General features: G+C 47.1%; 1 protein-coding gene across 1 annotated transcript; it reads left to right on the top strand.

Annotated features, from left to right (window-relative positions):
* The first annotated feature begins 12,625 nt into the window (after window positions 1-12,625).
* On the top strand, window positions 12,626-14,044 carry LOC137422339 (protein FAM200C-like). The gene has a single exon (XM_068109091.2). The coding sequence runs from the start codon at window positions 12,626-12,628 to the stop codon at window positions 14,042-14,044; it is 1,419 nt and encodes a 472-aa protein (XP_067965192.2).
* Window positions 14,045-15,786: the final 1,742 nt, after the last annotated feature.

Here is a 15,786-nt window from a genome sequence, read left to right as displayed (position 1 = left end):
CCAAGGTCAGCAAAACAAGTAATTGTTATTACAAGCGTGACTCGGCGCGCACCACGTGCCTCACCACACGTCGTTTCAGAGGGGTAGGCATCTTTGACCATTTCGGTGTCTTTTGGGTCTTTATGGTGTTTTGGGTCTTCAGGGTCATTTGGGTCTTCAGGGTCTTTTGGATCCTCTGGGCCTTTTAAGGGTATTTTGGGTCTTTGAGGTGTTTTGGGTCTTCAGGGTCTTTTAGGTCCTTGGTGTCTTCAGAGGCTTTTGGGTTATAAGGGTCTTCGGTGTCTTTTTGGTCTTTGGGGTCTTCAGGGGCTTTTGGGTCTTAAAGGTCTTTTGGTTCTTCTCGGTCTTTAAGGGTCTTTGTGTCTTTTGGGGTATTCAGGGTCTTTTTATTTTTTATTTTTTATTTTATACTGAATCGAGGCTCGTGAAAGAGCTGACAACCGCGAGGGAAAGACAGTACAGGGGGACCACGAGGGAAAGACAGCACAGAGGGACCGCGAGGGAAAGACAATACAGTGGGACCACGAGGGAAAGACAGCACAGGGGGACCACGAGGGAAAGACAGCACAGAGGGACCGTGAGGGAAAGACAGCACAGAGGGACTGCGAGGGAAAGACAGTATAGTGGGACCACGAGGGAAAGACAGCACAGAGGGACCTCGAGGGAAAGACAGCACAGAGGGACCACGAGGGAAAGACAGCACAGAGGGACCGCGAGGGAAAGACAGCACAGGGGGACCACGAGGGAAAGACAGCACAGAGGGACCACGAGGGAAAGACAGCACAGAGGGACCACGAGGGAAAGACAGCACAGAGGGACCGCGAGGGAAAGACAGCACAGAGGGACCGTGAGGGAAAGGCAGTACAGTGGGACCGCGAGGGAAAGGCAGTAAAGAGGGACCACGAGGGAAAGACAGCCCACGGGGCCCATGAGGGAAAGACAGCACAGAGGGACCACGAGGGAAAGACAGCACAGAGGGACCACGAGGGAAAGACAGCACAGAGGGACCACGAGGGAAAGACAGCACAGAGGGACCGCGAGGGAAAGACAGCACAGAGGGACCGCGAGGGAAAGGCAGTACAGTGGGACCGTGAGGGAAAGACAGCACAGAGGGACCACGAGGGAAAGACAGCACACGGGGACCCAGAGGGAAAGACAGCACAGAGGGACCACGAGGGAAAGACAGCACAAAGGGACTGCGAGGGAAAGACAGCACAGAGGGACCGCGAGGGAAAGACAGCACACGGGACCACGAGGGAAAGACAGCACAGAGGGACCGCGAGGGAAAGACAGCACAGAGGGACTGTGAGGGAAAGACAGCACAGAGGGACCGCGAGGGAAAGACAGTACAGTGGGACCGCGAGGGAAAGACAGCACAGAGGGACCACGAGGGAAAGACAGCACACGGGGACCGCGAGGGAAAGACAGCCAATATGTCTTTTGGGTCTTTGGGGTGTTTTGGGTCTTTGGGGTCTTTGGGGGTCTTCAGGGTATTTTGGGTCTTCAGGGGACTTGGTGGTTTGAAGGGTCTTGGGTGAATTAAAGGGTCATCAAAGGTCTGAGGGCTCTCAGCAGTCTTAACGCAATTAAGAGGGTTAACAAGCGTTACGCCTAGGTCCCCCGTCGGTGAAGTGATGTGAGTTGACAAAAGTGGAAGACACAGAAAACATGCTATGATATGATATTTCGCTCACAAGGTTCAGACATACATGGAGGCGGCCATCTTGGATTTTCAATCTTTCGATTTCAATTTCCAATCCACCCAATTTTCAATAGCGTTCTTCCTTATGCCAAGATACACCCACACACCAGATTAGAAGTTGGTACTTCGCTTATTTTTCAAGATATTCCGCTCACAAGGTTCAGACATACATGGCGGCGGCCATCTTGGATTTTGACGTGGCGACCCAATTTTCAATAGCGTTCTTCCTTATGCCGAGATACACCCACACACCAAAGTAGAAGTTGGTACTTCGCTTATTTTTCAAGATATTCATCTCACAAGGTTCAGACATACATGGCGGCGGCCATCTTGGATTTTGACGTGGCGACCCAATTTTAAACAGCGTTCTTCCTTGTGCCTAGATACAGCCACACACCAGATTAGAAGTTGGTACTTCGCTTATTTTTCGAGATATTACGCTCACAAGGTTCAGACATATATATGGTGGCGGCCATCTTGGATTTTGACGTGGCGACCCAATTTTCAACAGCGTTCTTCCTTGTGCCTAGATACACCCACACACCAAATTAGAAGTTGGTACTTCGCTTATCTTTCAATATATTCTTCTCACAAGATTCAGACATACATGGCGGCGGCCATCTTGGATTTTGACGTGGCGACCCAATTTTCAATAGCATTCTTCCGTGTGCCTAGACACACCCACACACCAGATTAGACGTTGGTACTTCGCTTATTTTTCGAGCTATTTCGCTCACAAGTTTCAGACATATATATGGTGGCGGCCATCTTGGATTTTGACGTGGCGACCCAATTTTCAATAGCGTTCTTCCTTATGCCGAGATACACCCACACACCAGATTAGAAGTTGGTACTTCGCTTATTTTTCAAGATATGCAGGTTACAAGGTTCAGACATACAGGGCATTAGACATACATGGCGGCGGCCATCTTGGATTGTGACGTGGGTTGCACCCTCACACCATATTCGAATGCGGTCCTTCGCTTACGCACGCACGCACGCACGCACGCACGCCGCACGCACACACACACGCACGCCGCACGCACACACACACGCACGCCCGCACGCACGCACGCACGCACGGACGGACGGACGGACGGACCGACGGACACACGGACGGAGGGGAAAGCCATAGTCCCCCTTTCGCTCCACTGAGCGACGGGGGACAATAAGCGAAGTACCTTCTGGTGTGTGGGTGTATCTAGGCATAAGGAAGAACGCTATTGAAAATTGGGTCGCCACGTCAAAATCCAAGATGGCCGCCTCCATGTTTGTCTGACCCTAGTGAACGAAATATCATATCATAGCATGTTTTCTGCGTGTTCCACTTTGTCAACTTACATCACTTCCTCGACGGGGCACATAGGCGTAACGCTTGGAATGTAACGCGACCCAATTTTCAATAGCGTTGTTCCTTATGCCGAGATACACCCACACACCAAATTAGAAGTTGGTACTTCGCTTATTTTTCAAGATATTCATCTCACAAGGTTCAGACATACATGGCGGCGGCCATTTTGGATTTTGACGTGGCGACCCAATTTTCAAAAGCATTCTTCCTGATGCCGAGATACACCCACACACCAAATTAGAAGTTGGTACTTCGCTTATTTCCCAAGATATTCATCTCACAAAGTTCAGACATACATGGCGGCGGCCATCTTGGATTTTGACGTGGCGACCCAATTTTAAACAGCGTCCTTCCTTATGCCTAGATACATCCACACACCAGATTAGAAGTTGGTACTTCGAGTGTGCGTGCGTGCGTGCGGGCGTGCGTGCGTAAGCGAAGGACCGCATTCGAATTTGGTGTGCGGGTGCAACCCCCGTCAAAATCCAAGATGGCCGCCGCTATGTATGTCTGATGCCATGTATGTCTGAACCTTGTAACCTGCATATCTTGAAAAATAAGCGAAGTCCCAACTTCTAATCTGGTGTGTAGGTGTATCTAGGCATAAGGAAGAACGCCATTGAAAATTGGGTCGCCACGTCAAAAGCCAAGATGGCCGCCGCCATGTATGTCTGAAACTTGTGAGATGAATATCTTGAAAAATAAGCGAAGTACCAACTTCTAATTTGGTGTGTGGGTGTATCTCGACATAAGGAAGAACAGTATTGAAAATTGGGTCGCCCCGTCAAAATCCAAGATGGCCACCACCATATATATGTCTGAACCTTGTGAGCGAAATATCTTCAAAAATAAGCGAAGTACCAATTTCTAATCTGGTGTGTGGGTGTATCTAGGCACAAGCAAGAACGCTGTTTAAAATTGGGTCGCCACGTCGAAAATCCAAGATGGCCGCCGCCATGTAAGTCTGATGCCATGTATGTCTGAACCTTGTAACCTACATATCTTGAAAAATAAGCGAAGTACCAACTTCTAATCTGGTGTGTGGGTGTATCTAGGCATAAGGAAGAACGCTATTGAAAATTGGGTCGCCACGTCAAAATCCAAGATGGCCACCGCGATGTATGTCCGAACCTTGTGAGATGAATATCTTGAAAAATAAGCGAAGTACCAACTTCTAATTTGGTGTTTGGGTGTATCTCGCCATAACGAAGAACGCTATTGAAAATTGGGTCGCCACGTCAAAATCCAAGATGGCCGCCGCCATGTATGTCTGAACCTTGTGAGATGAATATATTGAAAAATAAGCGAAGTACCAACTTCTAATTTGGTGTGTGGGTGTATCTCGGCATAAGGACGAAGGCTATTGAAAATTGGGTCGCCACGTCAAAGTCCAAGATGGCCGCCACCATATATATGTCTGAACCTTGTGAGCGAAATATCTTGAAAAATAAGCGAAGTATCAACTTCTAATTTGGTGTGTGGGTGTATCTCGGCATAAGGACGAAGGCTATTTAAAATTGGGTCGCCACGTCAAAGTCCAAGATGGCCGCCACCATATATATGTCTGAACCTTGTGAGCGAAATATCTTGAAAAATAAGCGAAGTACCAACTTTTAATCTGGTGTGTGGGTGTATCTAGGCATAAGGAAGAACACTATTGAAAATTGGGTCGCCACGTCAAAATCCAAGATGGCCGCCACCATATATATGTCTGAACCTTGTGAGAGAAATATCTCGAAAAATAAGCGAAGTACCAACTTCTAATCTGGTGTGTGGGTGTATCTAGGCACACGGAAGAACGCTGTTTAAAATTGGGTCGCCACGTCAAAATCCAAGATGGCCGCCGCCATGTATGTCTGAATCTTGTGAGAAGAATATCTTGAAAGATAAGCGAAGTACCAACTTCTAATTTGGTGTGTGGGTGTATCTCGGCATAAGGAAGACCGCTATTGTAAAGTGGGTCGCCACGTCAAAATCCAGGATGGCCGCCACCATATATATATGTCTGAACCTTGTGAGCGAAATATCTTGAAAAATAAGCGAAGTACCTTCTGGTGTGTGGGTGTATCTAGGCATAAGGAAGAACGCTATTGAAAATTGGGTCGCCACGTCAAAATCCAAGATGGCCGCCTCCATGTATGTCTGACCCTTGTTAGCGAAATATCATATCACTAGCAGAAGTACCCGGCATTGCCGGGCGGGGGAGGGGAGGGTAACGGGGGGGGAGGGGAGGGGAGGGGAGGGGAACGGGGGGGAGGGGGGGAGGGGGAGAGGGGAGAAGAGGGGGGGGGAGGGGGAGAGGGGAGAAGAGGGGGGGGAGGGGGAGAGGGGAGAAGAGGGGGGGATGGGGAGGGTGAGGGATGGGAGGGGTGGGAGGGGTGGGAGGGGGGAGAGGGGGGAGGGGCGAGGGGGGAGGAGAGGAGGGGAGGAGGGAGGGGGGAGGGGAGGGGGGGAGGGGGAGGGGAGGGGGGAGGGGGGAAGGGGGAGGGGCCGGAGGGGGAGGGGTGGGGGGAAGGGGGAGGGGAGGCGGGAGGGGATGGGGAGGGTGAGGGATGGGAGGGTGAGGGATGGGAGGGGGAGGAAGGGGGAGGGGGGAGGGGAAGGGGGGAGAGGGAGGGGGGAGGGGAGAGGGAAGAGTAGGGGATGGAGAGGGTGAGGGATGGGAGGGTGAGGGATGGGAGGGGTGGGAGGGGGGAGTGGGGAGGTGGGTGGGAGGGGGAGGGGGAGGGGAGGGGAGGGGGAAGGGGGAAAAGGGAGGAGGAGGGGGAAAATGGAGGGGGAGGGGAGAAGGGAGGGGGGAGGGGAAGAGGGGAGGGGGTAGGGTGGATGGGGTAGGGTGGAGGGGGAAGGGAAGGGGGGGACGGAGGGGGGAGGGGGAAGGGGGAGGGAAGGGGATGGCCAGTCAACAATGAAGTTGCAGTTCTCATGGTCGGAGAGCAGCACAACAATCGGACATAGTCCTGCATATTCGCAACAGCACGAAGCGGATTTTGGAGACTCACTGATCCTGTGACGTCCTCCAGTACCGGCGTTGCCGGGCGGGGGAAGGGAGACCCGTACATTCCCAACCCGTACATTCGCCCTCTCGACTCAAGCTCACTCGGACAAAAGCCTCGCACAAATTACACCGTGAAGGCCCAATGGTCATGTCTATGCCACAAATCACGGGCGCACTGAATTGAAAATATATAGAACGCTCATACTCCGTGAAAAGTGAAGCCGTCGTGTCGCCATGTTGGTCAGCACGACTCGACCAACTCGCCTCGCGGATCTCGTTTTGTGCGGCAAGAAACTGCTCCAATCGGTTACGGAAGGGTTGTGGAAAGACCTTTCACAGCTGTTTCAAAGACGTCTTTAATTCATATCGCACAAAATCGATACAAAACACGATCGCATAAAAGGTGAAGAGAAGGTGAAGTGAAGTGAAGAAGACGTAACCAATCGGTTGCGGAAGGGTTGTGGAAAGACGTTTCACAGCTGTTTCAAAGACGTCTTTAATTCATATCGCACAAAATCGATACAAAACACGATCGCATAAAAGGTGAAGTGACGTGTGACGGGATGGAACATCACGTGATCGCTCTGAGCGGCGGGAATGGAACATCACGTGATCGCTCTGAGCGGCGGGAATGGAACATCACGTGATCGCTCTGAGCGAATCAGCGAGCTGCTCTGGAACCGGCTGAGATTAGCGGGTACTTCGCTGAAATGCGCTGAGGTAAATATGAATAAAAAATATGGATCGTCAAATATTTTGAGTTCGGCCATGTTCGTCCCACGCTCAATGGCCATGTCTATGTCAAATATCAAGCACGTAAGCCTCTCCGTTTAGGAGTCTATCGGTAAAATTACACACACACACAAACACACACACACACACACACACACACGCACACACAAACTGTGTTTTAACAAAATAGATAGCATGTTTTCTGCGTGTTCCACTTTGTCAATTCACATCACTTCCCCGACGGGGGACCTAGGCGTAACGCTTTTTCAAGATATTTCACTCACAAGGGTCAGACATATATATGGTGGCGGCCATCTTGGATTTTGACGTGGCGACCCAATTTTCAAGAGCGTTCTTCCTCATGGCGAGATACACCCACACACCAAATTAGAAGTAGGCACTTCGCTTATTTTTCAAAATATTCATCTCACAAGTGTCGGACATACATCGTGGCGGCCATCTTGGATTTTGACGTGGCGACCCAATTTTCAATAGCCTTCGTCCTTATGCCGAGATACACCCAAACACCAGAGTAGAAGTTGGTACTTCGCTTATTTTTCAAGATATTCATCTCACTAGGTTCAGACATACATGGCGGTGGCCATCTTGGATTTTGACGTGGCGACCCAATTTTCAATAACTTTCTTCCTTATGCCGAGATACACCCAAACACCAGAGTAGAAGTTGGTACTTCGTTTATTTTTCAAGATATTCATCTCACAAAGTTCAGACATACATGGCGGCGGCCATCTTGGATTTTGACATGGCGACCCAATTTTGAATAGCCTTCTTCCTCATGCCTAGATACACCCACACACCAGATTAGAAGTTGGAACTTCGCTTATTTTTCAAGATATTTCACTCACAAGGTTCAGACAGAAATATGGTGGCGGCCGTCCTGGATTTTGATGTGGCGACCCACTTTACAATAGCGGTCTTCCTTTTGCAGAGATACACCCACACACCAAATTAGAAGTTGGTACTTCGCTTATTTTTCAAGATATTCTTCTCACAAGATGCAGACATACATGGCGGCGGCCATCTTGGATTTTGACGTGGCGACCCAATTTTAAACAGCATTCTTCCGTGTGCCTAGATACACCCACACACAAGATTAGAAGTTGGTACTTCGCTTATTTTTCGAGATATTTGGCTCACAAGGTTCAGACATATATATGGTGGCGGCCATCTTGGATTTTGACGTGGCGACCCAATTTTCAAAAACCTTCTTCCTTATGCCGAGATACACCCACACACCAAATTAGAAGTTGGTACTTCGCTTATTTTTCAAGATATTCATCTCACAAGGTTCGCACATACATGGCGGTGGCCATCTTGGATTTTGACATGGCGACCCAATTTTCAATAGCGTTCTTCCTTATGCCGAGATACACCGACACACTAAATTAGAACTTGGTACTTGGCTTATTTTTCAAGATATTTCGCTCACAAGGGTCAGACATATATATATGGTGGCGGCCATCTTGGATTTTGACGTGGCGACCCAATTTTCAATAGCATTCTTCCTTATGGCGAGATACACCGACACACCAAATTAGAACTTGGTACTTGGCTTATTTTTCAAGATATTCATCTCACAAGGTTTAGACATACATGGCGGTGGCCATCTTGGATTTTGACGTGGCGACCCAATTTTCAATAGCGTTCTTCCTTTTGCCTAGATACACCCACACACCAGATTAGAAGTTGGTACTTCGCTTATTTTTCAAGATATTTCGCTCACAAGGGTCAGACATATATATGGTGGCGGCCATCTTGGATTTTGACGTGGCGACACAATTTTCAATAGCGTTCTTCCTCATGGCGAGATACACCCACACGAAATTAGAAGTTGGTACTTCGCTTATTTTTCAAAATATTCATCTCACAAGTGTCGGACATACATCGTGGCGGCCATCTTGGATTTTGACGTGGCGACCCAATTTTCAATAGCGTTCGTCCTTATGCCGAGATACACCCAAACACCAAGTTAGAAGTTGGTACTTCGCTTATTTTTCAAGATATTCATCTCACAAGGTTCAGACATACATGGCGGTGGCCATCTTGGATTTTGACGTGGCGACCCAATTTTCAATAGCGTTCTTCCTTATGCCTAGATACACTGACACACCAGATTAGAAGTTGGCACTTTGCTTATTTTTCAAGATACGCAGGTTACAAGGTTCAGACATACATGGTATCAGACATACATGGCGGCGGCCATCTTGGATTTTGACGTGGTGACCCAATTTTAAACAGCGTTCTTGCTTATGCCTAGATACACCGACACACCAGATTAGAAGTTGGTACTTCGCTTATTTAGCGAAGTACCGTCTGGTGTGTGGGTGTATCTAGGCATAAGGAAGAACGCTATTGAAAATTGGGTCGCCACGTCAAAATCCAAGATGGCCGCCACCATGTTTGTCTGACCCTTGTGAACGAAATATTATATCATAGCATGTTTTCTGCGTGTTCCACTTTGTCAACTCACATCACTTCCCCGACGTGGGACCTAGGCGTAACGCTTGTGACGTAACACGACCCAATTTTCAATAGCGTTCTTCCTTATGCCGAGATACACCCACACACCAAATTAGAAGTTGGTACTTCGCTTATTTTTCAAGATATTCATCTCACAAGGTTCAGACGTACATGGCGGCGGCCATCTTGGATTTTGACGTGGCGACCCAATTTTCAATAGCATTCTTCCTGATGCCTAGATACACCTACACACCAAATTAGAAGTTGGTACTTCGCTTATTTTTCAAGATATTCATCTCACAAGGTTCAGACGTACATGGCGGCGGCCATCTTGGATTTTGACGTGGCGACCCAATTTTCAATAGCATTCTTCCTTATGCCTAGATACACCCACACACCAGATTAGAAGTTGGTAGTTCGCTTATTTTTCAAGATATGCAGGTTACAAGGTTCAGACATACATGGCATCAGACATACATGGCGGCGGCCATCTTGGATTTTGAGGTGGCGACCCAATTTTAAACAGCGTTCTTGCTTGTGCCTAGATACACCCACACACCAGATTAGAAGTTGGTACTTCGCGTATTTTTCAAGATATTTCGCTCACAAGGTTCAGACATATATATGGTGGCGGCCATCTTGGATTTTGACGTGGCGACCCAATTTTCAATGGCCTTCTTCGTTATGCCGAGATACACCCACACACCAAATTAGAAATTGGGAGTTTGCTTATTTTTCAAGATATTTATCTCACAGTTTTCAGACATACATGGCGGCGGCCATCTTGGATTTTGACGTGGCGACCCAATTTTAAACAGCGTTGTTCCTTGTGTCGAGATACACCCACACACCAGATTAGAAGTTGGTACTTCGCTTATTTTTCAAGATATTCATCTCACAAGGTTCAGACATACATGGCGGTGGCCATCTTGGATTTTGACGTGGGTTGCACCCACACACCAAATTCGAATGCGGTCCTTCGCTTACGCACGCACGCACGCACGCACGCACGCCGCACGCACGCACACACGCACGCCCGCATGCACGCACGCACGGACGGACGGACGGACACACGGACGGAGGGGAAAGCCATAGTCCCCCTTTCGCTCCGCTGAGCGACGGGGGACAATTAAGAGGGTGGTAATTTTATTTGAAGAAGAAGAAGAAGAGGTTTTCGTCGCATATAAACATAGTGACATAATGACATAACGACATAACCATATACGTTTGCTCTATTATAATAAGAAGATATGAAGTAGGTTAAACTTCCTTCCTTCCCAATGCATAAGCTTATTGATGATATATCCCTCCCTTTTGTAAAGTAACTCGGTCTATTTAGCGACCAAAATTATTCAGCCCTCATGTGCGGTCACCCGAGGAAAGTTTTAACCTAAGTCTTTCACGAACTGACTGGCCAGTCCTGTCGTTCGACTGAAGGTGTGGCAATTTGTAATTCGTTCAGAGTATTGGCGATAACTTGCCTTCTGTTTCCTAAAGTTGCAGTCACATCTTCAACGACCACCATCTAATGCAAGAAGATGGGGGCTCGGCTGAACATGCATTCCATGCGTGGCACAATTTGTGATGTAATCCCATACCTACGAATCACCAATCTGACAGTTTTCAGTTGGGTCAGGCATCGAACCAGGACTGGACAGTTCAAATGTAAGTACACTACCTCTGCTCCATCCTGTGCCTTTTGGGACATAAGCTTGTTTGTTATCTGTTATTAATTTTGGAGCAACAACAGTGTAGTCATTTTCAAAGCCATTACATAACCTGGAGCTGTTTAAAAGTGTCATGATGGTCAATTCAACAGATTTTTTTTTTCCAATCAAAAAATATTATTTTTATTATTATGTACAAGCAAAGGTACCCAGCGTTGCCGGGCAACACAGGGTCACTTCATTGACGGTAGTATTAAGAGAAGGGGTAGGCCGTAGGGAGAGGACAAAAGAGAACAGAGAGGTGGGGGAGGAGGAGAAGGAGGATGGTGAGGGGGGAACAGGATAATGGTAAGGGAGGTGGGGGGGGGGGGGGGAGAGGAGGAGGAAGTAGCAGAGCAGGGCAGGAGGAGGCAGCAGGGGTGTTCCATTACCAATAAGCCTGAAGAGCACTCGCCAAGTGGCTTAAGCACTCAAGGTAGCAAGCACTCCCACAAAACAGTTGATAAGGAACAGCTGGCTTGGCAAGCGATAACAAGGTCATTGGTAATGGCACATACCCCAGGAGGATGGGTTGGGGGGGTTAACTTTATCAAATGAAGGGCCCCCAGCTTGTGCTCCCCAAACACCATTGTTAATCCGTCGTGTGTGAACATCATAGGGCCACACCGTAGGTCTCTCTCAAAATAACACCTGTCGCTAGCAAATTTCATCTATTGCTTCGCTGAATATCGAGAAGGTGGGATCTTCTTCATCTTTTTAAGCTTTATGGCATTTTCAGAGCCGGGAGGCTCTATATACGCCATACGCCCTAACATAACAGTGGTGAACAAAGGAGACTTTATGTAATATATAAGACTATATGGATTTACCGCTCTCTTATAAAAATATCAGAACCGCCTTGCAGAGTCAGCAATGCTTCTGGTTCAAATGGCGGAAAATGTTTGGCAGATCCGACATGCTAATCCCCACTTCTTTAATACTGTACTTTGAAATCGACTCAATCTGGGTCCATCATATATAGAGGGAATTTTAAAAACAAATGGTTCAAATCTTTGGGTTTCCTTCAAGTACCGTAGGTCTGAGTAGAGTGACACCCTATCCCTGGGGTTCTTAACCTGGGGTATCCATACCCCTTGGGGGTATGGGGACCAAAATCTGGGGGTATGGGACTCGTAATAAATAAATAATAATAAATTGTAATAAATTCAATGAAATATCAACTTTAAATATATAATAAATATATATTTAAATAGAAATATATATATATTTCAAAACAAATTATATTCGTATAATTAATATTTCAAACAAATATAAATTCAATTTTCTAATAAAATTTGAATAAATCAACTAAACGCCCCGGGCGTATGCATGCGATTACAATGCATGATTGACATGACAATGAGAACATTTCCATCGAGATTAGGGCGGGTCAAAGTTCACACTCACCTGTGTGAAAGAAGGAGATGGAACTTATAAACTCCAATGCATGCTTTGCAATTTGCTAATGAGCAATGGAAATTTGAATCCATCAGGACTGAGAGCACCTCCAAAGCAAACACAGGGATCATCTTGACACCTCCATTGATGCTTTCAAGGTGAAAAGACTTCGTTATGATCAGAAAGGAACTCTTTCATTGCATGGGTTTGTTCCCACTGGGAAGCCTCTTCTGGAAGCCTCCAACAAAGTTTCGTACATGATTGCCAAGGAAAAGAAGCCCCACACAATCGGAGAAAGCCTAGTTAAGCCCTGTGCATTGGAGATGGTTAAAATCGTGCTGGGGGAGGATGCTGTGAAGCGATTGAGTCAGGTGTCATTGTCCAACGACACTGTACGCCAGAGGATTGGAGACATGAGTCAGGACATAGCAACACAAGTTGTCAGCGAGATTAAAAGCAGTCCTGCAAAAATTACCAATTACCACGTTTCAAACCACTGTCAATTGATCGTATTCGTCCGCTACGTTCATGAAATGAAACTCAAGGAAGAATTTTTATTATGCGAACGACTCGAAACAACAACTAAAGTAGCTGATGTGTTCAAGTTGATCGAACTGTTCTTTGATCGCCATGAGTTAACATGGGATTTGGTTGGGTCTATTTGCAAGGACGGAGCTCCTGCCATGATTGGCAAGAAATCTGGGTTCGTCGCTCTGTTCAAGGAGAAAGCTCCACATGTGTTGACCACACACTGTGTTCTACATCGCGAAGCCTTGGCGTCCAAAACGTTGTTAAAGAAACTGAAAGAAGTGATGGTAATAGTCGTCCAGACAGTCAACTTTATTCGTGGACGGGCATTAAATCATCGGTTATTTCAAAAATTCTGTGATGAGATTGGGGCGGAACATTGTGTTTTACTGGACCACACAGAGGTAAGTTGCCTATCTCGTGGTCGTGTTTTCGCACGTGTAGTGGAACTTCGGGAAGAAATTCTCGAATTCCTCAGGCATCAACAATTCCCTCTTGCGAACAGTTTTGAAGATGAGCATTTTATTGTTAGCCTGGGATATTTGGCCGATATTTTCGGTCACCTCAATGACTTGAATATGTCGATGCAGGGAAGGGATGTGGACATTATTCAAGCGAGGGGAAAGTTTGTGGCATTCACGAAGAAATTACCTATTTGGAGTCGCCATGTTGAAAGCGGAAACATGGCGAACTTTCCAATCCTTGGCGATATCCTTCTTGATGGAGAAGATGAAAAGGCATTGCCTGGGGAAATACTTCAAGAAGTCAAGGACCATTTGAAAGTCCTAAGTACCAATTTTGAGGGTTACTTCTCAGATATTGATGATCTTAGCACGGAATCCGTTTGGATCCACAACCCTTTCTCGTTTTATATTTCTACGATCAGTGACAACGATTTAGTGAAGGATGATTTGATCGAGTTCCAAGAAGATCAAAGAAAGAAAGCTGATTTCGGAAAAGCCTGGCTGGATTTTAAGCAGTTTTGGTGTGAGCAGATAGCAGCTTACCCGAGCTTGGTGAAGAGGGCAACAAATGTGTTGGTTCCCTTCACAACTATGTATCTCTGTGAAACAGGTTTCTCTGCATTATTGAACCTGAAAGCAAAGTGGAGAAATAGACTTGATGTGATTTTTCACAACTTCAAATAGACTTTTCTGATTGCAGGAAAACAGCAGCAACAATCTCACTACAACAACAACAACAACAACATGCATTTTAAGGCCATTTTCCCTGCTAGAGCGGGGGTTAGCCTTGCGGTCTGCATGACAATCTTCTCCATTTTGCCCTATTTTCTGCATCTCTCCTTGTTAACCCCCTTGCCCACATTTCTTCTTCCACCATCTTTAGCCAAGTCTTTCTCGGTCTTCCCCGTCCTCTACTTCCTTCTACATTCATTTCCATCACTCTTCTCAACCAGTCACTTTCATCCTTCCTCAACACATGACCAAACCATCTCAACCTGTTCCTCTTCACAGCATCAATCACAGGCTCTATTCCCATCATCTTTCGCAATTCATTATTTGTCTTCCTCTCTCTCAATGATACTCCGCACATCCACCGAACCATTCGCATTTCCACCCTTTCCAGCCTTCGTTGCTGCTCTACGTTCATTACCCATGTCTCGCTCCCATAAATCATAACACTTCTCACACATGCAGCGTACACCTTTCCCTTCAGCTTCAACGACACTCCCCTCCTCATCAGCATGCCACTCAGTTCCCAAAACTTCTTCCATGCACATCTCACTCTTGCAACCGTTGCCGAGTCTGATCCACCTTCTCCATTCAGCATGTCTCCGAGGTAGCAAAATGTTTTCACACCTTCCAGCTTCATGCCGTCTCCAAGATCCAACTCAACATTTCCTCCATCTGCAACTCCCTCTGTGCACACCTTACATTTGAATGTAGCTGCCACACTGGTTAATAACCCTCTCAGACCACTACATTTTTGATGAACCCACTCAGCGCACATTGTACATTGAATGGAGTTCACTCCGACACCCTTCCTGCACACAGCACATGGCCACTTCCAGGTTCTTTCCACCTCACTACATGCTTTACCACTTGCCATCACCTTCGTCTTTCCTATATTCACCTTCAGACCTTTTGTCTCCATACATTCCTTCCACTTGTTCACCTTTTCCTTCAGTCCATCCATACTTTCCGCAATCAACACCAGATCATCTGCATACAACAACTCCCACGGTAAACCCTCCTTTACCTTCTGAGTAAAGCACCTCCATCACAGCCAGCACCTCCATCACAGCTACAAATAGTAGTGGACTTAGTACCAACCCCTGATGCACTCCCACCTTCACCTCAAACTCACCACTGTTCCCGTCCTTCGTCCTTACAGCTGTGCGCGCTCTTTTGTACATTGCCATCACTACTCTGATCAACCATTCCTCCACTCCTAACTTCCTCAATGCCCATGTCAATACTTTGTGTGGAACCATATCGAATGCTTTCTCCAGATCAACAAACCCAAGAAACAACTTCTTCCTCTTCTCCATGTACTTCTCCTGCAACTGCCTCACAATAAAGAGCGCATCTGTCGTTCCTCTGCCTGGCATAAATCAAACTGCATTTCGTCGATCTTCACCTTCTTCCTTATCCTCCTCTCCAACACCCTTTCCAATGCCTTCATTCCATGCTCCAATAACTTTATCGCTCGGTACGAGCCACACTCCAGAGGGTCACCTTTTCCCTTGTATAGAGGGACGAGGGTACTCAGTTCCCAATTCACTGGAATGCGGCCTTCTTTCACCACCAGATTACAGATCTCTGTCATTCTCTTCACACCCCAACTTCCTGCTGCCTTCAACATATCTCCCACAACTCCCATCGGCCCTCCCGCTTTTCTACTCTTCATTGCTTTTATCGCTCCCTCA

The sequence above is a fragment of the Myxine glutinosa genome, chromosome 2 (genome assembly GCF_964187855.1).
Source record: "Myxine glutinosa chromosome 2, kmMyxGlut1.1, whole genome shotgun sequence".
Taxonomy (NCBI): domain Eukaryota; kingdom Metazoa; phylum Chordata; class Myxini; order Myxiniformes; family Myxinidae; genus Myxine; species Myxine glutinosa.
This window is presented reverse-complemented; position numbering and strand designations above follow the sequence as displayed.

Bases quoted from the DNA above. Each gene is read 5' to 3' on its own strand.
- LOC137422339 (XM_068109091.2), top strand. From the start codon at position 12,626: ATGATTGCCAAGGAAAAGAAGCCCCACACAATCGGAGAAAGCCTAGTT.